General features: G+C 43.1%; 2 protein-coding genes across 4 annotated transcripts in view; one reads left to right on the forward strand and one right to left on the reverse strand.

Annotated features, from left to right (window-relative positions):
* Positions 1-1,692: 1,692 nt before the first annotated feature.
* 2700062C07Rik (RIKEN cDNA 2700062C07 gene) lies at positions 1,693-8,589 on the forward strand. Its single transcript, NM_026529.4, has 5 exons — positions 1,693-1,802; positions 1,884-1,906; positions 3,772-3,971; positions 6,347-6,546; positions 8,091-8,589. Exons 1-5 carry the CDS (start codon positions 1,726-1,728, stop codon positions 8,242-8,244), a joined length of 654 nt encoding a protein of 217 aa, NP_080805.1. The 5' UTR covers positions 1,693-1,725; the 3' UTR covers positions 8,245-8,589.
* Positions 8,590-15,781: 7,192 nt separating this feature from the next.
* Rprd1a (regulation of nuclear pre-mRNA domain containing 1A) overlaps positions 15,782-23,686 on the reverse strand; it is a 45,276-nt gene continuing 37,371 nt past the window's right edge. The window contains exons 7-8 of one of the 3 annotated variants that reach the window (XM_006525825.4): positions 18,958-19,153; positions 15,782-17,613 (exon numbers count right to left, since the gene is read on the reverse strand). In XM_006525825.4, the coding sequence (XP_006525888.1) occupies positions 19,004-19,153 (150 nt within the window). In that variant the 3' untranslated portion in view covers positions 15,782-17,613; positions 18,958-19,003. Of the gene's footprint in view, positions 19,154-23,686 lie in introns of all 3 variants that reach the window. The other 2 variants (NM_001360807.1, NM_144861.2) reach the window with 2 other exon arrangements.

Below are 23,686 nucleotides of genomic sequence, written 5' to 3' on the forward strand. Positions count from 1 at the left end.
CTGGACTACGTGGTGTGTCTCAACCGAAAGAGAGAGAGAGAGAGAGAGAGAGAGAGAGAGAGAGAGAGAGAGAGAGAGAGAGAGAGAGAGAGAGAGAGAGAGAGAGAGAGAGAGAGAAGCACCTGGGGGGCTGGAGAGGATGGCTCAGTGGTTAAGAGCACTAACTGCTTTTCCAGAAGTCCTGAGTTCAAATCCCAGCAGCCACGTGGTGGCTCACAACCATCTGTAATGAGATCTGATGTCCTCTTCTGGTGTGTCTGGAGATAGCTACAGTGTACTTAGTAAATAAATAAGTAAATAAGAAGAAAAAAAGAAAAGAGAAGCACGTGGATTGCACGTGGACCTGGATTACACGTGGTAGTGCACACCTTTAATCCCAGCATTTGGGAGGTAGAAACAGGAGAATCCCTGAGTTGGAGGCCAGCCTGTTTGTAGTTACAGGACAGCCAGGGCTACACAGATACACAGAGAAACCCTGTCTCGAGGAAGGGACAAAGGAAGGGAGGGAGGGAGGGAGGGAGGCAAGGCACCTGGCAGTAATGCTCATTACAAATTGTTTCTCATTTTACGTCAGTGAGAACAGGCCAGGGTCTATGATAAAAGGCCTTAACATAACTTGTTGTTCACTTTATAAAAATAATCATGCTTAATATCAGCTAAGAATGTGTGTGTGTGTGTGTGTGTGTGTGTGTGTGTGTGTGTGTGTGTGTGTGTGTGTGACTATCAGGGTGAATGCCTTTAAACCTAGCATTCTGGAGGATGAGGCAGGCAGATCTCTGTGAGTTGCCAACCTGGTCTACATAGAAAGGTCCAGGACAACCATAGCTATGTAGAGAGACTGTCTCAAGAAATTAAATTAAATTAGTAAAATGCATTCATTAAAAAAATGTGTGTGTGTAATAAATCACACTGGGGCTGGAGAGATGGCTCAGTTATTAGTGACACTTGGTGGCTTAGTACTTAAGATCATTGATTGAGCCTGGTAGTGATGACACACACCTTTAATCCCATCATTCCAGCATTTAATCCCAGCATTCCAGAGGCAGACAGATCTACAGAGCAAGTTCCAGGACAGCCTAAACTTGCTGCACAAAGAAACCCTGTCTCGAAAATCATAAACAAAACAAAGAAACAAACATTCGTTGAGTGTTCTTGCAGAGGACCCTAGTTTGGTTCCCAAGACCCTCATGGCAGCTCACAACTATTTATAATTCCAGTTCCAAGGGATCAGAAATCTGAGTTTCCCAGGCACTGCACCCAAGTGAGGCACATACATTATAAACAGACAAAGCACTCATACACATAATAAATCTCTTTTCAAAAAAGAAACCAAACTAGAAAGTAAAACACCTGATGGTAGTTAATTGATTAACCTTGTTAAGCTACCCAGAAAAATCTTGACTTGATGGTTAGTAGAGGAAGGAAGTCAGTGTGGCCGGGGGAGCCCTGGGCTTCGGAGCCTGTCACCATTCTGGGTACAAGAACTTCGCTCTGGATGTTGTAATGGTGTTGGGGACAGGGACCCGGGTAAGACGACAAGACCCAAGTCATAAGCTAGATGACCTCGAACTCCATACACGACACGGAGGAGACCGGAACTCCTGTGTCGCGAATGCGTGTTTCCGGAGGGAGTTTGAGCGCAGAGGCCTAGGATGGTTACACTGAGAAAGCCGACTTCCGGCGTGGAGTTCTTTCGCAGCGTTTGAGCGACTGAGTTCTCGAGCGATGCGGCAGAAGTATTACATTGAAGCGGCTGCTCGGGGCCTGGTGGGAAGCTGCCCGGGCCAGGCTCGGTACCTCCTGTAAGAGAGGGGCGGAGGACGGGCGGACGGGCGGGCGGGCGGCCACGGTGCCCTGGCCTCACCCCCGCTTTTCTTTTGCAGATGGGCCTACAGTTCGACACACGGTAGGAGAACGCCGGCTGCCGTGGCTACGGCCTTTGTCACCCCAGTGGTCCAAAAGAGAAGGGTGATCGACTTGTCTCATTTAAAAAAAAAAAAAAAAAAAAAAAAAAAAAAAAAAAAAAAAAAGCTCCAGGCTTCTCAGTTGCATGAAAACCCCAGATTCCTTAATGTCTTAATCCTTAGCACTAGATACATTGGTCAGTCTATTTTATTCTTAAATGTGTTTTGGTGATTTGTGTGTTTGTCTGGGCACAAGATACGTGCCTGATGCAGCGGAAACCAGAAGAGGGCGTAGAAACCCCTGGAGCCGCATTTAAAACCGGCCCTGAGACTCCATGTGGGTGCTGGGAACTAAGCCCGAGTCTTTGCAAAGAGCAACCAATACTCCAAACCCCTAAGCCATCTCCCTTGTCCCTTGATCTGCTTTTATTTTTAAATTTTATTCAATTGAGTTTTGCCCTCATGTCTGCATCACTTGGGAGCTTGGTGACCAGAAGAGTGTGATGGAATCTAGACCTTTGTTGGATGGGCTCCCGTGGATGGAACTCAGGTTGTCTAGCTTGGTAGAAGTGCCTTGATCCCTTGAACCAACTCAACAGCACCACATTGGTCAGGGTTTCAGTAGTTCCCACCTGTCTTCCAGGCATCTACCTCTTACTCCTGTACCTCTTGGTTTTCCTAATAATCTTCCAAGAGCCAAACATTGTTGTGTCCCAGAACTCAGTTCTTAGATGACATTTTTTTTTTTATTCAGTCTTGGGACTGGCTACAATATACTGAGACCTTCCTGTCCTCACCCCTCCTTTTTTAAACAACTAGTTCTTACCTTAGTAAACAGTGATCTTGTCTTTATCTTGGAGCTATTTCTTGAAACCCTTGGTCTACCTTGTACTAGCAAATCACAGTGGCTTTAAAATACCTCCCAACTGACCCACTCCCCCCTTTCCCTTCTCCCTCTTGGTTTGCCCCACCCCCCACCCCCCAGTACTCCCAGGCTCACTCTGGCCCAAATCATTATGGGTGGTTATGAGCCACCGTGTGGTTGGTGGTTGCTGGGATTTGAACTCATGACTTCCAGAAGAGCAGTCAATGCTCTTAACTGCTGAGCCATCTCACCAGCCCACTGACCCACTTTTTATCCATGCTTGCAACCTGATCCAAACAATTACTGCTGGCTGCCAGAGGGCATTCTGTAGTCTTTCTTAGCTGGAATGCCACATAACCTCCGTGACATACTGCCAGTTGTTCACTCAACTTCAGCCATGGTGGACTTTCATGCTGTTGTGTTCCTGGGCTTTGCAGATGCCTTATCGTGCCTGGAACGCTACTTTCTGCCTGCTGTCATTTTTCTCTGCAATGCTCATTTGATGACACTTCCCTAGACATCCTTCTTTCAATTACAATAACTTTGCCAGCCTCTGCATCTCCTTCATTAGTCCCATCCCTTGGCCCAGCATTAACATGTGCTGGTCTATGTCATCTAGTTGTCCTCTGTTCACATTACACAGAGGACAATACAACACTAGTTGTATTGATGGTAGAGAAGGAAGGGAAGAAAAATCCTGTGCCGATTGCTTTGTAGTAAATGTGTTGATAACTAAGCAACAAATGAACAGAGAAGTATAGGCCAGTGACCTGCCTACCGCCTGCTGCAGGAGTGGATGGGGAAATTAAGAGAATTCTGTAAGGTATATTATTGGCAGTTTGCTCTTATGCATTTTCATATCTGAGGTTTGCTTCACGAGACTGTATCTGCTGATAGCATCAGTATGCTTTTTTCCCCCATTTATGATACCAGTTGTTTGAGGTAACAAAATATTCTGACTTGCAAACTGTGAATTTTATTTGTTTGCTTGTTTATTTGTAGAGGATAACAGCACTTTCCAGGAAACATGTCCACACTGCTTCCAATTGTTGGTTCTGGATAACTCTAGAGTGCGCCTCAAACCTAAAGCCAAATTGACACCAAAGATACAGAAACTTCTTAATCGGGAAGCAAGAAATGATACACTCAGTTTTAAAGAAGCAAAACTGTTGAGAAAGTATAAAGACTCTACAAGTGTGCTGGTAAGGTTGCAGTTTAGTACATAAAAACAAGCTGTCGTTTTGTCTTCTTTCCCTTGGGGAGAGAATCAGCCTGACCAGAGCTAAGTTCTAGTTGTTCATTTGGAGTGTCAGAGTGCACACATAATGTTTCTGTGGTAGTGAGTCACCGAGAGTATAATTTATGTTAAGACAGGGCTTCTGAAAGCCCTGGCTGTCCTAGAACTTGCTTTGTAGACCAGACTGATTTCGAACTCAGGGTCAGCCTGCCTCTGCCTCCCCAGTGCTGGGATTAAATGTGTGCATTATCACACTGGCTAGTTTTGATTTTTGATAATTCCCCAAAACCATGGATTGATGCTCTTACATGCTTTCACCTCACTGTTGAGCGCAGTATTTTCAGTTTTGAGAATTCCTTATGTTTAGCAGTCACACTCATAAGCTCAGTCACCATTTAATCATTTCTTCAGTAACAAATAATTCCCTCCTCACTCACCTTGTGTATGAAGTCCTAGGGTCAGCACGTGTCCACCCAGCAAAGTGTTTAGTGTATAAAATGGAATAAAACAAAAATTCCTAAAGGCTTACTCGATGGAGTCCATTGTCAAGTATATCTTCTATTTTGCATGCTTTGTGTGAACATTACCAACTTACTCAAGTGTATGCAGGCACTGAGGTAAGGTCTTGCTGTGTAGCCCAGACTGGCCTTAAACCCACTGTGTAGCCTAGGTGACCTCAACCTCTGAGCTTCCTGCCACAGGAACTTACTAGAAAACAGATCAATATATTGGGAATCTATTTCCAGCTGTTGAGAATGTTCCCCTAGGAAGATCTGCAGTGTTCTGATGGTTTACTCTGCTGAAGTTTATACTCTACTGTATTTAGTTAGACACCTGAAAGAGGCTCATGGGGGATGTTTTACTAACTTATCTGTATATAGCCTTTTTCCAAAAACTACAGGGCAGCAGGCCTTCATCTATGCAGACTGCTCTAGTTACTTTTCTGTTGCTGTGACAGAACACCCTGACTAAAGCATCTTATAAAAGGAAGTGTTTAATTATGCGTACTGCTTCACAGGGCTAGAGTCCATGTTGGCCAAGTGGAGGAACAGCTGAGGGCTCATGTCCTGATCCACAACCTTAAGGCAGAGACAGACACTGGGAGTCACCTTCTTTGAAACCTCAAAGCTTGCCCTCAGTCCAACTTCCCAGTCGTTCTCAAACAGCTATACTAACTGAGACCAAGTGTTGAAGCTTATGAGCCTAAGTGGGTCATTCTCACTCAAATCACCACATAGATCTTTATTTGAATTTTTGTCTGTTTGAAATCTGAGTACGTCTCACGTAACTAGCTTACATTCTGCTGAGACATAGGCTATGTAGAAAAGGCATTTAGGTACAAAGTGGACCATGTCTTGGCAATGCATCCTACTGAGGCTGGAGAGATGGCTCAGCAGCTCAAAGCACTCGCTGCCTGTTTGGTTCCCATGAGCCATTCCATAATCAACACACTTTCTGTGCCTTCTGGCCTCTTCAAGGGGCCCAGTCTTGTACAAGGTGCACATATTTTCATGCAAACAGACACCCATAAACATAAAATAACAATAAATATTGATGGAAATGGAAGGGTTTTATTAGTCAGACTAGCATTCACATAGTCACTGTGGATTCAAAGGTGCTACTTAAAATGCCAGTGATCGGCTCTGTTTTATTGAGAAAAGAACTAAAGTTCACCAGCTAGAAACAGTAAATCTCTCCTGCTGTTAAAAAGAACATCCAAGGGTTAGTGAGTGCCCTCCTATCCCTAGCTCCTACACAAATAAGTTTCATAATGAGTCCATTATCTTTTTAAAATTATTTTATTTTTGAGGTAGAAATATGATTGCACCATTTTTCCTTCCCTTTCCTCCCTTCAAACTTTACCCCTCATTCCTCTCTTTCAAATTCATGGCCTTTTCTCTCTGCTACATGTGTATATGTGTATATGTATGTACACATATACTCCTAACTATAACCTGCTCCATCGATATAGTGCTATGTATGTTTCCAGGGCTAGCCAATTGGTGTGCTCCCTCCCAGAAAAACGATTCCTCCTGCTTTCCACATTCCTTAGTTACCTATAGTTCTTTCTGTAGGACTAGGGGCTCAGGGTGTCTCACTGCCCCCAACCCTGTTGTCTTTTTAAAGTATTTAAATATAAATGCCTAACCAGCACCTTCTCGTTGGCAATTTTATTGTTTTGAATTTGTCTTATCTGACTCCTCCATAGATTGCAAGCTCCCAGAGGACAGTTTCTGTGCTAAGTTGTCTCTGTCATACTCACATAGGAATTGGGGAAACACGGTTATATTGAGTTACATTACCAGAGAACTCACGGGACCAACTTCTTTTTTGTGGTAGCTGATTACCTGTAGAACATGCAACAGAACAGTGAGACACCATGGTAAGAGTAGAAGCTTTCTGTGGGCTCTGAAGAGCAACGCCGCCACTGCTGCCAACAAGGCCAGCCCGAAGACGCCAAAGAGAACGGCTCCAGGCTCTGCAAACCTCGGTCAGAGTACAAATGGTTCCAAAGGCAAGAGTCCCTCCTTGACCATCAGGTACTTAAACTTGTTAGCTGTGTGAAACATGAAGTGTCTGTTTCATGTGCATCCTGAGCACCGCATGCATTACATTACAGGCTGTGGCACATTTGTCTCCCATGCCCATTGTTGTCTGATAGTTCTAATCCTCATCAGTGCATATGGCTCCTCCTATGCAGTCTCTCCCAACACCTGACAAACAGCCACAGCCACCCTCCAAGTCTTCCCTTCCTCCAATTTCTTAACTCTGAACAAGATGTCCTTTTATGCATCCTTACCTAAACTGGCAGAGAGATTGGCAGCTTCTATGCTGCAGTTTGTTACCAGTTTCTCTTTTCTACTGCTGCTGTCCTGGGCCAGGTCCTCAGTAACCTTTTGTCAGGACTAGGACAGTGCTTCCCTGAGGAAGACCTGGCTCAAGTGCAGCTGTCAGCAGTCTTTAATAAGCCCAGCTCTATCGCATTGGGTAAATATAAGACCGTGGCCTCCCAGTCCCGCACTTGCCTGTCTTGTGTGTTGCCTCAGTTTCCCGTGTGTTGTCTGAAGCCCTCGAACTGTGTTTCCAAATGGTATTACTCTTTCCTCTGTCACCTCTGGGAAGGTAGATGAAGCGAGATTTGCCACAGATTCCAAGTTTTCATTTTAGGACTCCTCAGTATGATATTCATGAATTTAAGTACAGTCCCACAGCTACTGTGTGAAGAATATTTTGTTACAAAAGAAACTGAATGTGGTCAATGTCCTGAACATAAACAACAAAATCTAGCCAGGACTGGATTATTTCTGTTTAATGATTGAAATTTTATATTGAGCTTCAAGTTGATGATACTGAGTTAAAATGTCAAATCCAGTTTTCTGTATATTACTGATTTTAGTCAATATTTGGTATAAATACAACCAAAATTTCACTTTTTGTGTAAATGTGGATAAAAGAAAATTTTGCTGTATTTAAAGCCATTTATTTGCCTTTAGGAGTTCTGAGGAAAGGGTTCAGTTGGTAGTCCTTGCTGTGTAGACATAACTGAGTTCTGATCCCCAGCACCCAAGTGCAAACTCATACTAGATAGTAAACGGCGTAGTCTGTGGATGTTTGTGGAGTGTGTCCTATGCACCTGGCACTATCCAAAAACACCAGTAGTCTAGTGCCTGTGCTGTGACACTGCCATCCTAGTGGGGAAGACATAGTGGAACAGTGCCTCCTCAGGGCCTTCGCTGTAGAGGAATGAAGTCTGCAGTTGTAAGAGTTGTCGTGAATGTTGGTGTCGGGTGTAAATTCAGCCCGGAAACATCTTACCTCTAGTTTAATCTTTCAGGTATCATGGGTGCTTCTAAATGCCTCCTGAAGTGCTCTAAGTGCCTCCTAAATGATGCCAGGATTGGATATTCCATGAGGCTTTTGTTGTTGTTCGTGGGAATTACTATGATAAGCACAGCCAGTGTCCATACGGAGCTGTAGTGCAGTGTGGTCTTCACAGCAGATGATGTTGGGCGCAGTGCACTTAGCAGGAGGAACATTTTGTCCTTTGGCAGTGTGATTGACAGGAGTTTCTCTCTCCTTTCAGAACACCTACATCTGGACAGTCAACACCCATTTGCTCCTCAAGGAATGGGAGCAAAAGAAAAAAACACTTCTCTCAACTAAAAGCACTGCTTAGTCAGAGTGCATCTGACAAGAACCCAAAGCTGGACTTCAGGCACTTCTTATCTTCTCTATGAAGAGAATGGCCTCTGAAAGAAAGAACTGTCTAGTGCAGCTTTTGTCCTCACTTTGATGTCTGAGCACATGGAAACCAAGTCAAAAGCAAGCTGTTCTCGTCACCCTTCAGTGCTGTGGGAAGTGCCTCATTAAACCAAGCCTCCTCGGCCTCCCTGGTGAATGTGAAGACCAAAAAGTAAAGGACCAAAGGGAAAGGTACTGCTGCAGCCACGCCTACAGCTCTATCTTATCTCCAGGACCAACGGAGCAGAAGGAACCCCAGCCTACAGGTTGTTCTCTGAGCTCCACATGAGTGCCCGCCCTGCAGCAGATGAATAAATGTAATAAACGGCTTTGAAAACTAAGACAGTTTTTATGATAAAGGTATAATGTGTACCGAATGGTAGTATTTAATTTAGATTTTGAAGTTTTATTATCATTTCAGAAGGAAACAAGGTTTCTTCCATGTATAAATAACTATTTCTAACTAATATAGAAAAATCAAATGTATTTCCTCAGTCATGTGCATAACAATATTAGTAAACTAACTATGATCATTTTCCACATTTTGAAAGATAAATACCTGCCCCCTCCATGCCCGTTCTAGAGATTAAGCTCGGGGCCTTGCTTGCTGAGCAAGCACTGTACCAAGGGTTGGGCTAACAAGGGTTAAGCACTGCAGCAGTGAGCCAGGCCAGTCATTCCTTATGTGTCTACAAAGTCCACCCTGTTACTACTACTGAGCCTCTCCTGATTTAGATCATGAATTCTGAAGAGTAAAAAAGGGATTGTGCAGTGTGTTTTAGGAGTTGAGGTAAAGTGAATCACTGGGGAGTTCTTCAGTGCACTGTTTCCTAGTCTTAAAGAACTGCAGGAAAACATTTTGAGCATTAGTTTTGTTGGTCTTTTTAGGAAGGTGTAAAAAAAATCCTAACACTTCTGAAAATAGTTACTGAAGAAATGTTTTTCTCCTTTTGCTAATCAAAGTGCACTTGTACAGTTTTAGGGTTCATTAAAAAATGAAGGACAATTTTAATTGGCAACACACACAAAAAAAGGTCATATTTAAAATAATTTCCAAACTTTTAAAAAGCAAGATTTCTAGTGTGCTTTGTTGTCATACTCACCCTCTGTCCACACAGTGCACCTGTAGAATTAAGGTAAAGATCAAAACAAGAAAATCAAATGGTATTTTAAACCACTGATGGTTTTTGGCAATGCCTACAGTTTTATAAGAAACTAAGTTCCTGAAATGACAGAAAACAAACATGGAGAATTCCAGTCATGAACTGACAAAAATAGACCTCATACATGTTTCATTTCGTATATCACTTATTTCATGTTTCATAACAACTAAAACTGCAGGCCTACTGTGCTGGTTTATCTGAAAAAGTGATTAGTGCACTGACTTAAGGCTAAAACTACCCAGAGGGCTGCAAGTTTGACAGGTAAAAGCACTTGCCGAAACCTTCTGACCCAACTTTAGTTTCTAGGACACACATGGTGGAAACAGAGGAACAACTCCTGCAAGCCACCCCTTGACCTCCACACATCAACTGTGGTGTGTGCACAAGCACGTGAGGTCTGGAGAGCACTCGTTGCTCTCGGAGAGGACCCAGGTTTGCCACCACATACATGGTGCCTCACAACCATCTGAGACTCTAGTCCCAGATCAAATCCCTGCCCTCTTCTGACCTCCCTGGGCTTCAGGCATACATGTAATACACATACATACAAGCAGGCAAACCATTAAAATAAACATAAATACATCTAGAAAGGTCATAATGAAAATACTTTCCCTAGATTGTAAACATTTCTCTTTTAACTACTGTTACTTAAATGGTATGCTTTGAAGTGTGTACTATTTAAAAATGCTGTAACTCCAGCACAACACCGTATTACTGAAAATGTTGGTTAAGGGAACATGGAGGAAAAATGCATGTTAATGAACCAGTAAGCTCAGTCATTGGAAGTTAGCTTTCGATAGGTTCACAGTGGGGAGACTAGATCTATCAGGAAAGACTGTTTAAAATGTTACTACAGCTGTAATTGTTCTGTCCCATTAATGGACATAAAAAGAAGCAAAGAGGCAGGGGCTGACAACTGCAGCCTTCAGTCTTCCTAAGTGCTTGCAAAGGCATGCAGACTAGCAGCTCAGTGAAAAAGCACCAGTGACATTTGCTGCTAATTTGGGCATCCATGTCCAATAGACTGGGCTGTGATGAACTGGCCATAAAGCTCACCTGAGGCCATACAATACTCAAATACTAGCTCAACAACAACACAAAGTGTTAACTGCAGCTCGGATCCAAAACCACAACCACACCCAGGTTCCCCCTATTTATGACAGTGTAGTGAATATGGTGAAATTGTACAACATTTATAGCATTTCAAATGATCAAATAATTTGGTCCCAACACTCAGGAAGACTGAATTCAAGGCCAGCCTAAACTGTATATAGTGAAACACTGTACCAACAAGCAATAGAGTTCACTGACAGAAGACAACTCAAGACAGTATTATTTAGGAAAAGCCACATATTAATGTCTGATTCTTAAAATACACCCCTCCCCTCAACTTGTACTTCCAAATAAATATGGTGAGATTTTAGATATGTTTAAATTAGCCAATGATTCTGAGTCACAGGATTCTTTAATTCAAAATTCTAGTTTTATACTTTTCTGTGAAGTGCAGAATTCAAATGTGGTAATTCTAAAATTTGTTGCATATCCTACTTTAGCAAATTATCCATTTGGATCACTGCTGGATGCTTAGGATATAATGTTCTGGGATGGACAGACAACTCAACAATTAAGAGGTGTACTGCTCTTGCAGAGGACCCAACATTTCACACTGTGTATAACTCCACCTCTGACTTGTGACTTGCAGGTATACATACACACACAAGCATGCACAATAAATCTTTAAAAGACAAAGTGTTTATTTAAAAAGCAACATTCTTTAAAAATCTTAAATTACCTAAAGGATTTGCTTAAGAGGAGTATGTCCCTAACCTTGGATATTGTGACTCTGTAAATCTGGGCCCAATTATTTGCACTAAGAACAAGCTCCTGGCCGAGGCTAATGGTTGTTATCTAACACACTTAGGAAGATGAAGCTCTGAAAATTGTACTATCCCATTCCTACTACCTTTTATACATTTGAAGATACGCATATAGATGAGTAGTGATCTTTGTGCCCCAGAAGATGTTCCATCAAACACCACCTGAAAACACCCCATCAACAGTTCATTCTACCCGCTGTGCTGGTACAAACTATAACACACACACACACATACATACACACACACACCGTCTCAACTTCGCTAACTTGGGAGGGAGTAAAGCAATGTGGAGAGTAGATTTAAAGGTGGAAATAGAAAGGAAATGAACACAGCAAGTCCAGCAATTAATATCAGAAGGAGAAGGTAGAAGGAACAGTAAATAAAAGAGGTAATCAATAAAGACAGAGGGAAGAGACAAACAAGGTAGCTCTAAAAGTGAGAATGAAGAAGAGAGTAAGAAACATGACCAGGGGCTGGCGAGATGGCTCAGTGGTTAAGAGTGCCGACTGCTCTTCCAAAGGTGCAGAGTTCAAATCCCAGCAACCACATGGTGGCTCACAACCATCCATAATGAAATCTGATGCCCTCTTCTGGAGTGTCTGAAGACAGCTACAGTGTACTTACATATAATAAATAAATAAATCTTAAAAAAAAAAAAAAAAAAAGCAAAACTGAATGTACGGAAATGGCCCCAAGACAAGAAAATCAGGGCCTCGATTTAAAAAAAAAAGAAAGAAAGAAAGAAAGAAAGAAAGAAAGAAAGAAAGAAAGGAAGGAAGGAAGGAAGGAAGGAAGGAAGGAAGGAAGGAAGAAAGAAAGAAAGAAAGAAAGAAAGAAAGAAAGAAAGAAAGAAAGAAAGAAAGAAAGAAAGAAAGAAAGAAAGAAAGAAAGAAAGAAAGAAAGAAAGAAACGTGACCAGTCCCAATCAATACTAGCACTGAGCAGGTTCAGGCAGGGAGGCCCAACCCAAGGCCAGCCTGTGCTTTGAGATGGTTAAAAGAACAAGGCAGGAAAAGCTGGCTCACTGAGCTGAAATTAGATATCAGGGAAGTGGAAATGTGAAGGAGAGACCTGGGAAGATGCAGAGTTGGCATGCAAACCCTTGGGGATCCCTCATTAGTCCACTATGCCCACCTCTGCAGCCTCTGGCTATGTGTCAGTTTATAAAACCCACTCTCTATAATGTAAATAGGAAACATGAATCCAGATGAGGTTGACAAATGGGAGAATGGGAGGAATGGGAGGGACGGGGCACTAGCCAGAGCAATGTTACCTCCCAAACTTTCCCGACTACAAGAATCAGAATATTCTGATCCATTTGATTAGAATCCGTTTTTAGTAAGCCTCAGCTAAGTCCTCTCTCTCTCTCTCTCTCTCTCTGTGTGTGTGTGTGTGTGTGTGTGTGTGTGTGTGTGTGTGTTACGTCACAGATCTAACTAGGGCTTATGTTTAAAGTGTTCTACAATTGAACTATATTCCCAGGTGCAACTGAATTATCAAAAGCTCAAGCCAACACAGCCCTACAAATCCCCACAGCTTCTAATATTTCTCAGTTTTACTTTAAATCCAAAGCATGGGAACTGGAGTGCTGGTTTAGCTAGCACTACAGCATATACCTAGCATACAGGGATCCTGATTTTGAGCCCTAGCACCACAAAAATTAACTTGGGTTGTCACAAGGAAGCTTCAGGTGTCAACTGAAACTGTGAGGAAGGAACCAACTATATGACGAACAGTAAAACCTATACTTCATTATTCTCCATAATTGCTTAAATATTTAGTGTTTGTGTGTATGCATGGTACACGTGCCCAAGCAGAGGCTAAAGAGGATATTGGCTTCTTTCCTCCATTGCTCTCTGTGGCACTGTCTTCAGATGTTGTGGGGAGCCACCCTCACATTTACCATCACCGGCGCAAGGAAGATCCCTCATTCTGGAACCAGAACTGCGAGTCACGGTCATAAAGGTTCCCGTAAAACAGACTGTTGAGAAGGATCCAGCCTGGATTCAGAACTCTTCAGCTGGGGAACGGTGGTAATGAAGTGTTCCCGTAAAACAGACTGTTGAGAAGGATCTGGTGTGGATTCAGAACTCTTCAGCTGGGGAATGGTGGTAATGAAGTGTTCCCATAACACAGACTGTTGAGAAGGATTCAACTGCGTGGATTCAGAACTCTTCAGCTGGGGAACAGGGGTACCCGTAAGTATAGCTTTACAAGGTAGGTCTGGCTTTGAACTTTCTAACGAAATTCAAGACAGTCTATCAGAAGTAAAGTGGGAAATAGCTTTACAAGGTATGTTTGGCCTTGAACTTTCTCCAGTGTTAGGAGCCTTTTTGTTCCTTTTCACATGTTATCAAGCGGTTAAGGCAGGGCTGAAAATTCTGGATGAAATTCAGGGCAATCTATCAGAAGTAAAGCGGGGAGAGAGAGTAGGAGCAAAGAGGAAAATATGGTGCACAAAATAAGTATACAGGCCTTTCCAAGGGTCTTGAACCCGAGGAAAAGTTTGGGTCAGGGAAAAATACCTGGGGAGAGATTGGAAGGAAGGAGAAGGAAAAAGAAAAGAAAGAAGATCAATCAGCGGAGGTCTCTAGGAGAAGGAGACTATACTCATCACTAGATGAGCTCAAGGAGCCAGTTCTTAGTAGTTCTGAATCCGATGAAAAGGCTATTAGGGCCTGGAAGGCGCTCTCCCGAGCAGGTGAAGCCACTGGACAACTAACAAAGATCGTCCAGAAACCCCAGGAGTCCTTCTCAGATTTTGTGGCCAGAATGACAGAGGCAGCAGAGCGTATTTTTGCAGATTTGGAGCAAGCCGCACCTCTGGTAGAACAGCTCATTTATGAGCAAGCTATGCAGGAATGCCGAGCGGCCATAGCCCCAAGAAAGAACAAAGGTTTACAAGACTGGCTCAGGGTTTGTCAGGAGCTTGGGGGACCTCTCACCAATGCAGGCTTAGCGGCCGCCATCCTCCAATCTCAAAAATGCTCCATGGGCAGAAATGAATCAACGCATAGATCTTGTCCAGGAACAACTAGATGTATTATGGCAAATAGCTCAGCTGGGATGTGAACAAAAGTTTCCGGGATTGTGCGTTACTTCCATTCAGTATGAAAAATTTACTAGGGCAGCTAATTTGTCAAAAAGTCTTTCTCAGTATATGTTACAGAATTGGACGGCTGAATTTGAACAGACCCTTCGGGAATTGAGAATTGCCATCATTCAGGTCAACTCCACGAGCTTGGACCTGTCCCTGACCAAAGGATTACCCAATTGGATCTCCTCAGCATTTTCCTTCTTTAAAGAATGGGTGGGATTATTTGGAGATACACTTTGCTGTGGATTAGTGTTGCTTCTTTGGTTGGTCTGTAAGCTTAAGGCCCAAACTAGGAGAGACAAGGTGGTTATTGCCCAGGCACTTGCAGCTCTAGAACATGGTGCTTCCCCTGATATATCTATGCTTAAGCAATAGGTCGCTGGCCACTCAGCTCTTGAACCCCACAAGGCTAGTCTCATTGCACGGGATAGAGTGAGTGTGCTTCAGCAGCCCGAGAGAGTTGCACGGCTAAGCACTGCAGTAGAAGGGCTCTGCGGCATATATGAGCCTATTCTAAGGAGACATGTCATCTTTCAAGAAGGTTGAGTGTCCAAGTGTCCTTCTCCCCAGGTAAAACGACACGGGACCAGACCAGGACCCCTCTGGGTGATGAGCCTGGGAGGAGGTTATGTGTACGGCTCCTTTACCTGCACACTGGGGATTTGACCTCTATCTCCACTCTCATTAATATGGGTGACCTATTGCTCTTATTAAAAGGAAAGGGGGATATGTGGGGAGCCGCCCTCACATTTGCCATTATAAGATGGCGCTGACAGCTGTGTTCTAAGTAGTAAATAATCTGCACACGTGCAGGGGCAGTTTTCCCGCCACGTGTTCTGCCTTTCTCGTGATGACAACTGGGCCGATGGGCTGCAGCCAATCAGGGAGCGACACGTCCTAGGCGGAGGATAATTCTCCTTAAAAGGGATGGGGTTTCGCCATTCTCTCTCTTGCTCTCTTGCTCCTGAAGATGTAAGCAATAAAGCTTTTGCCGCAGAAGATTCCGGTTTGTTGCGTTCTTCCTGGCCGGTCGCGAACGCGTGTAAGACGATGTGTTCCTGCAATGTGGCTGTCTCCACCCCCAGTACTGGCACTTGAGCCATGCCCAGCTTTTTATGCAGGTGCTGAGGAACCAAACTCTGGTCCTCATGTTTATACAGCATGGGCTCTTACCCACTGAGCTACTTCCCCAGGCCCTATTTGAATATTTGAGAAAAGAATCAAGTTGGTGCTCAGCCACCTGCAGTCTAATGAATACCTCTGATGATACTTTTCTGTTGTCTCTGCTTCACTGACTACTCCCAGGACTTTCCCAACTCCCTCCCGTTAGCCCCACACCTTCCTGTCCTTTATCAATGAACTGGATTCAGAAAATAACACACACACACACAAACTCTTCAAAAAGAACATAAAACTTTATTAGGATCTTACACTGTCATCAGATACAGCCAAAGAAAAGGGTTTATAAAAGATGGAGTATCCTTTTTCCATGTGCTCTTGACACGGCAGACTAGATGGCAACAGATGCTGTGTATACACAAATCCATTAAGTAACCCAGTGTTCCCTTCTGTACAGAGAAGAACTGAATTCACACCGTCAAAAGCTTTTTCTAGCACAACTGAGAAGCAGGGCTCATCTCTAGGAGGAACTCCTAATAGCTAGTACAATTAATAGCTAGTGTCGGGCTTTTGCATGACTTCAGAGTGGGGACTGAGGAAGGCCCTCCTACCTCCCAGTCACTGTCCTCTCCAGACTCCAGACCAGTTCATGAACCACACACCACAAAGCTACTCACAGCAGTGACAGCAGACAACATCCTCTGAACTGTGAAAATCATGAAGGGTGGATCATCGTAGTTTTTGTTAATGCTACGGGATTTCTTACAGAGAAACCCTGATTCAGAACGCTGTGAGCAGCTATCACAGCAGCTACAGGCAGGACGGCCTTCCTCGGGGAAGGCCGGCTACAGAGCTCAGCTCCTCTCCAGACTCCCCGCTCCCCTACGGCTCATTTACTTACTGTAGTATTGTAGGAGCAGAGGGAGCACCGGGAATCTGCTCAAATTGCCACTCCGACAGCTCTCTGCACTGTTTGTGGAAAAAAGAGGAATGGTGTCCATTCACAGCACAGGACCTTGCTACAATGTGACATACTTTCCCTTGAGGGCCAGACCAGGTTGCTCTCATACTTGTAATTTGCCTCCGGTACATGGGAGAGAAAATGTGCATGATTTACAGCTTGGTATTTTATACCCCTCACCTAGGCCCATTTCTTTTTTTCTTTTTCTTACTGCAGAGTCTCACTCATGTAACTAATGGCATTGATCTCACTCTACAGACCAGGCTGGCCTTCACAGAGATCCTCCTGCCTCTGCCTCCCAAGTACTGAAATTAAAGGCATGAACCACCACACCTGGTTTAAGCCCATTAAGTTTAGTCTTCCTTTCAGAAAGGAACATTAACGACTGTAAGGCTGAAAAACTTACTTCTAGAACAAACTGTACAGTCTGTTCAATTAGTGAGCTAACCAACAACTTGTGGTTTGGGGATTCGGGTTTTGAGTACTAGCATTTATCACAGATCTCATCACGCTCTTTAAAAAAATAATACATTTTATCATAAATATTTAGATCAGATAGTGGCATCAAAAGAGTATCTAAGTCTGTCTTCATGGTGAAAATATTTCAGGAAACTTCTAAAAGAGTTTATATCTTCCCAAGAGTATACCATTTATAAGTTAGTTTTAAATGGAAAAGTATCTAGTTTAGATGGATAAATCACTGTGTCAGCAAATCATAAATAAGTTTAAGATACTGAAAATAAGTTAACACACAAAGCTTTTGCTTTCCAAAACAACAAAAACTTACTTGGCATACTTTCAAAACAGGCATAATCAGGGTATGTAATGTGCATCTCCTTTGCTGACTCTTTCTTAGATCACTACCCCTAAGGAAAGGATAGCAGCACTGGCAGCCACCCCAGTGTGAAGGTCTGGCTGCTGCACACAAACCCTTATTTGACAGACAAACGCTGCTCAGGATGTGCGAGAGCCACTTGTCAGCTCATTACAAGCATATCCGAGGTCCAGTGGTTTGGGCTTCCAGTTGAGCTTCAGCGGTGTGCACAGAGAACAGCTATAGCTTCTGTGAGGAAATGTGTCCTAATTCCCAAAAGTTGTCATTGGAAGATAGAACATTCATGGGACGGGGTGATGCCATACATGTAACTCTGTTTTGGAGAAAGGCCAGTGTTTAAAGCACTGTTCCCAAATCTACTGGCTATTAAAGAAAATTACCTGTCATTTCTTCACATGGAAATTCATTTCAACTATATCCTCTAATACTGAGAAAGAAACAGTGAAGCCATTCAGAGTAGTGAGTATAACTGGCCTGTGAAATCTAAAAGGTGTCCTACAAACTATTCACTTGGACTCCGATTACATGAGAAATGCAAAGCAATAAAGGAGAAAAACATCTCCCTCTGCCATCATGAAACACAAACCTGCAGCTTCACAGTGGAACTTAAGAGAAAGCTGGAGAGCATGCACCTGCTCTAACACACCAGGTTCAAGTACAGATAAAGGTACATTTGCTGTGTATTTACACCTGTAAACAGACAAATATAAAACTCACCACATCTACCCTGTAGTACAGCATTGCTTAATTCCAAAATATAATCATTCAAAAACATTACAGAAATAAACTGTTTCGGGCTGCGTAATTGAGCACTATGGGTACTGAGTTGTTGAGCTGCTCAGGCTAAGAGCTACGTTTACATGACATGGGCAGGGATTAAGCACTGGGACTGTGTCGCTGCCTGGTGTTCCCTTTACACCCCACAGCTGGTGTTTTGTTAAAGGGATCTGATGTAAGAAGACTGACGACAGAAGCAGTCAGCTGGAGAGCTGGAGTTGTGCTCATTAGGACAGCAGAACTTACAACATTCGTAAAGCATTAACTGCACTTAGTCTAAATAGTGCGATCCAGGGAGTGTCTAGTTAACAGACCTTCGATCCTGGGATGGCATTTGAGATGGAACTACTATAGTACTACCGGGGAACCTTCTCTAGGCTTTATTTGACCCTGCACGGCATCCATGTCTAGTGTTAAACTCGAAAGGCATGAGGACACACAGAACCAGTATTTGGGTGGCAAGAGTAAGGTGAAGTTGAAACATTTAGTCTCTTCTATAATCAAGCTCTAACGATCCCATAAACAGTCTCACATCAGCTCCTGATCAGTTCTTCCCATTAGGAATTAGATAGTGTACAGTGATTAGATACTGAAAAAAAATAAAGAAAAGTAATTGAAAATACATGAAGAAATAGAAACATGGAATTTCTCACAAGGCCTTGGATCAAAAAAAAAACTTACAAAAGATTTTTTTGAAAATAATCATTAAGTTCATTAATACACAGAAATCATCACTTGGTTTTAACTAAGTCATGTTAACTCACTAATAAAATAGCAAAACAAACCAACATTTTAACATTTTATACTTCCTTGTCATTTCTTATGTTAGTACCATTCTCAACAATGTACAAAAATAACTCTACAGGACTATTCACCTAACCTGTCTCCATGTCTGCCAAAGTCCTGGCCCTGGAGGAGACTGGCCATCAGTCTTCACTGTAGATGTCCCCCGCAAAGGGCAGGTGCATGTGACTGCCAGTGACATTGGGCAAACGAGATAAATCTGGCAGGCTCTGGATCCGGGCTCTTAGTTCTTTGCGTACCAGGGAAACTCGGGCTAACTTGCGCTTGTATTCCTGCAACAACAAACCACTCGTTAGCTTTCATGTTGAAAAAGCAGTCTAGCTTTCTGCTGATTCTCTGCAGAATTTTGTATTATTCAGCCACTGGCAAATAAATGATCATTCCATTGTGAGTTTGAGTCAAATGGGCTACAGAGGTAGTAGAGAGCAGTAAAAGTACATAATAGCCATGCAATTAAATATCACGATGTGTGTCTTTTCTATTTTTGTTGTTGTGTTTTGTTTTTTTTGAGACAGGGTTTCTCTGTGTAGCCCTGGCTGTCCTGGAACTCACTCTGTAGACCAGGCTGGCCTCGAACTCAGAAAATCGCCTGCCTCTGCCTCCCAAGAGCTGGGATTAAAGGTGTGTACCACCACCACCCGGCTAGTGTGTATTTTCTTTTTTTTTTTTTTTTTTTCCATTTTTTATTAGGTATTTAGCTCATTTACATTTCCAATGCTATACCAAAAGTCCCCCATATCCACCCACCCCCACTCCCCTGCCCACCTACTCCCCCTTTTTGGCCCTGGTGTTCCCTTGTACTGGGGCATATAAAGTTTGCAAGTCCAATGGGCCTCTCTTTTCAGTGATGGCCGACTAGGCCATCTTTTGATATATATACAGCTAGAGTCAAGAGCTCCGGGGTACTGGTTAGTTCATAATGTTGTTCCACCTATAGGGTTGCAGATCTCTTTAGCTCCTTGGGTACTTTCTCTAGCTCCTCCATTGGGAGCCCTATGATCCATCCATTAGCTGACTGTGAGCATCCACTTCTGTGTTTGCTAGGCCCCGGCATAGTCTCACAAGAGACAGCTACATCTGGGTCCTTTCGATAAAAACTTTCTAGTGTATGCAATGGTGTCAGCGTTTGGATGCTGATTATGGGGTGGATCCCTGGATATGGCAGTCTCTACATGGTCCATCCTTTCATCTCAGCTCCAAACTTTGTCTCTGTATAGTGTGTATTTTCTTAAGCTGAAGTCTCAAAGTGTTCTCTGTGATTGCTAGCAACCACTGCAGCATTATCATAAATGGGACTTTGTCTCCAACACAAACCAGCTGCTTCATAATTTCATTGGTGGTAGGTTTAAAATAGTTCCCTGTAACTGAGGCTGGCCTTGGACTCAGTATGTAGCTAAGGGTGACCCTGTAATTCTGATCCTGCTGCCTAAACCTCGTGAGTACTAGAATAAGAGCAATGAATCACAGCACCCAGTTTATGTGGTGCTGGAGACACAATGGGATTCTGGGTATACTAGACAAGTACTGTATCAACAAAGCTAGAACACCAACCCCTAGAATCTTTTATTACTATCTATATAACTGCCTTAAAATTAACATCATGACTATACCCCACTATTATTAATAAAGGATATATTATTATACACATTTTAAAATTCCGACAGCCTCTCTTCAATACAACTTGCAACATCTGTAAATGATATGCATTTTATGTATTAACTTCCAATGGGGAACACAGATCACCAAACTGTGCACCAAAAGCAAGAAAAAGGATTTTAAAAGGCTGGCAACCCTTAACTCAAGGAACAAAAGGCAGGCAGTCAGTCAAGATGGTCTTTGGTTTAGCAAGAAGAGCCCACTGTCTGTAGAAGATATTTCTCACCCTAAATGAATCCTCAAAATCCTCACTTAAATCCTCTCCAGAGAGCACGTGGACCTTCTCACACTCTTAGCCAATAGAGATGAGGCATGAGAAGGAGCAAAAAAGTAGATAGCCAGAGCCCTTCTTCAGTGTACCTCAGTGTTAGCGGCATACCTGAATTTCCTTAGTGATTTCTAAGGAGAATATACCCCTTCTTTTGTTTGCTTGCTTTTGTTTCTAAGAAAACTACTGATCCCACTATGTATGAGTATCTGAGAACATCCAGAAAAGGGTCCAGACCATACGAATTGTATAAAAGCCTCCCAAATGAAGCTACCACCCAACCAGAATTGTCAGTCACTTCCCTCTATTTTTGATGCCTAAAATACTATCAACCAGGGAGTAGTCTTAGTATTTATTTCTAAGCCTCCTCTAAAAATAATACAATTGCCCTGATAGGGCAAAGGATTTGTCAGATTAGTATAACCCACAGCTCTAAGGAAACGAGAGGGAAAGATCTAGAACAAAGAACTGGGCACATTAGCTGTAAATCACAGATAACCACAAACATGAGGGGTTTCAATATCCTTGCCTTTCGAACCAATTCTGACAACAAGGTGCACTAACCCATGCTTCAAAGACAACAACCTAAAGGGCTGACTCCCTTCTTACTTTTTACACTTGCCAGACACTGTCTCAGAAACCAAAGGTGCATCCCACCACAGTACCTTGGGTAGTATACACACACATTTAAAAGTAGAGGAGTAGGGCATGGTGGTGCACGCCTTTAATCCCAGTACTCGGGAGGCAGAGGCAGGTGGATTTGAGCTCAAGGCCAGCCTGGTCTACAGAGTGATCCCTAGGACAGCCAGGGCTATACAGAGAAACCCTGTCTCGAAAAACCAAAAAAAAGTATAACCTTTTAGCCGGGCGTGGTGGCGCATGCCTTTAATCCCAGCACTCGGGAGGCAGAGGCAGGCAGATTTCTGAGTTTGAGCCAGCCTGGTCTACAAAGTGAGTTCCAGGACAGCCAGGGCTATACAGAGAAACCCTGTCTCGAAAAACAAAACAAAAACAAACAAACAAACAAACAAAAAAGTAGAGGAGCAGGTTTCTTTGGTTTAACTACACACTTCTAAACATCACTTTTAAAGAGGAAGGATACACCTCAGTGATAGAATGCTTGCTTGCCTAGCATGTGCAAAGCCCTGGGCTCAACTCTTCAGGAAGAGTGCATCTGGTGGCTAGTTCTAAATATTGAAGTACAGCCAGGAGCAGTGGCACCTTCAGTCCTAGCACTGAGGAGGTGGCAGCAGGTGGATCTCTGCGAATTCAATACCAATCTGGTGTGCCCAGGAGGTTCTAGGCCAGCCACAGCTACAAAAGGGGACCCTGCCTCACATACATATGTACATAAATACATACATACATAGTAACATAACACTCTAGACTATATGCTTGAAATAGGATCTGTGTGTGTGAACTGGGCAGAAGCAATAAGGCTGACATTTTTCTATTTGACATTCAGGAGTTTAATAACCCTGAGTATTTTTTTAAATTTATTCAAAATTGAAAATAACTCTACCTACTAGTATAACCAACTTGTTTCTTTTCTATGTGTTCCATTAAATTACTCTACAGCCTTAGTCCCACACACTGTTCTCTGACCTCCACATGTTCAACCTGGCACACAAAAACGTACATACACAAACAAAATACATTTAGTTTTGAAAGAATATGGGCTTTTTTCAGAAGCCTAGACAACTTCCTCCTAACATTTTCCCCTAATTTAAATCACTATCAGTCGAGCTTTGGATGTGGCATCATTTATGTCTTTATCAAAACCAGGTACACCACTCTCATATATCTAAGCTAACTCACTAAAAACTCTGCACTGTAAAAAGTAAAACTTAAGAAAGCGTGTGTGCTAATTTGGGTTTAACTCAGCCAGTAAGAACAGAACTGACACTCTCTGGGGCAGCCTGCAGCATGGGAACCGCTCCGAACCTTGGTCTTTTATGTCCCCACGCGGCTGCTCACTTACAAAGGGCCACATTTCTGACCCTGCCCACTCATCTCCAGTCTACCTACCAGTCTCCTCCCACAGCGGCAGTCCTGCAGTCTTTGAAGTTCAAGTTTCATTCAAACTCAATTGCACTGATTTAACCCATGCCCTCCATTCTTAACTTTTTTAGCTCTAAACCAAGTGTGGTGGTGCCCATCTTTAATCCCAGCAGAGGCAGAGGCAGTGGAAGCTAAGAGCTTGAGGCCAGCCTGGTCTACATAGAGAGAGTTCCAGGTTAGGCAGAGATACATAGAGACTCCATCTCAAACAAAGGGTTGGGGGCTAGAAGATGGCTCAGCTCTTAAAGGCTAGGCCCAAAAGGGGAGGGGGGAAACACAGAAAAACATACCATTGTTACCAAGCTGTTTCTCTATCTAGAGAACATTTTTCTGGCCATTCTTCCACCTATGTCGTCTTTACCAGAAGGAGCCTTCATCTTGTCAGGCTTCAACACTAAGTTAAGGTTCAGGTTTAAATCTGAGGTAAAACACTTTTATCATGTTAAAGTCCTGGGCCCAAGCCTAGCACCAAAGGTAGTGGTGGTAGTAAACTAGTCCCTTAAAAGATGTGATCAGCCTTTTAAGGTCTGCCAAGTTCAGATTTCAAACTAGAAGTTTCTCTCTGTAGCCAATCCTTATGTATAGGAGACTTCAAAAACTCTCTTGACCAAAGTTGACCGCCAACACTGCCTCCTTCTGCCTCTGTGGACCTCTGTGCTCGCTTTTCAAAGCTCATTCTTTCTAACCTTAAATACTACAGGATTGTTTCCAAACTTCATATTTGTACTGGGGAGGTAAGAAGTTTTCCTGAGTCAACTTTTTACAGAGTAACAAGCAGAGCACTAACGACTAACATCAAGTCAGGACCGAGACAAATGCT

Source organism: Mus musculus, chromosome 18 (assembly GCF_000001635.26).
Source record: "Mus musculus strain C57BL/6J chromosome 18, GRCm38.p6 C57BL/6J".
Classification (NCBI taxonomy): Eukaryota; Metazoa; Chordata; class Mammalia; order Rodentia; family Muridae; genus Mus; species Mus musculus.

Bases quoted from the DNA above. Each gene is read 5' to 3' on its own strand.
- 2700062C07Rik (NM_026529.4), top strand. From the start codon at position 1,726: ATGCGGCAGAAGTATTACATTGAAGCGGCTGCTCGGGGCCTGGTGGGA. The intron at 1,803-1,883 runs GTAAGAGAGGGG...TTTCTTTTGCAG, and splicing joins GGCCAGGCTCGGTACCTCCT to ATGGGCCTACAGTTCGACAC. The intron at 6,547-8,090 runs GTACTTAAACTT...CTCTCCTTTCAG, and splicing joins AGTCCCTCCTTGACCATCAG to AACACCTACATCTGGACAGT.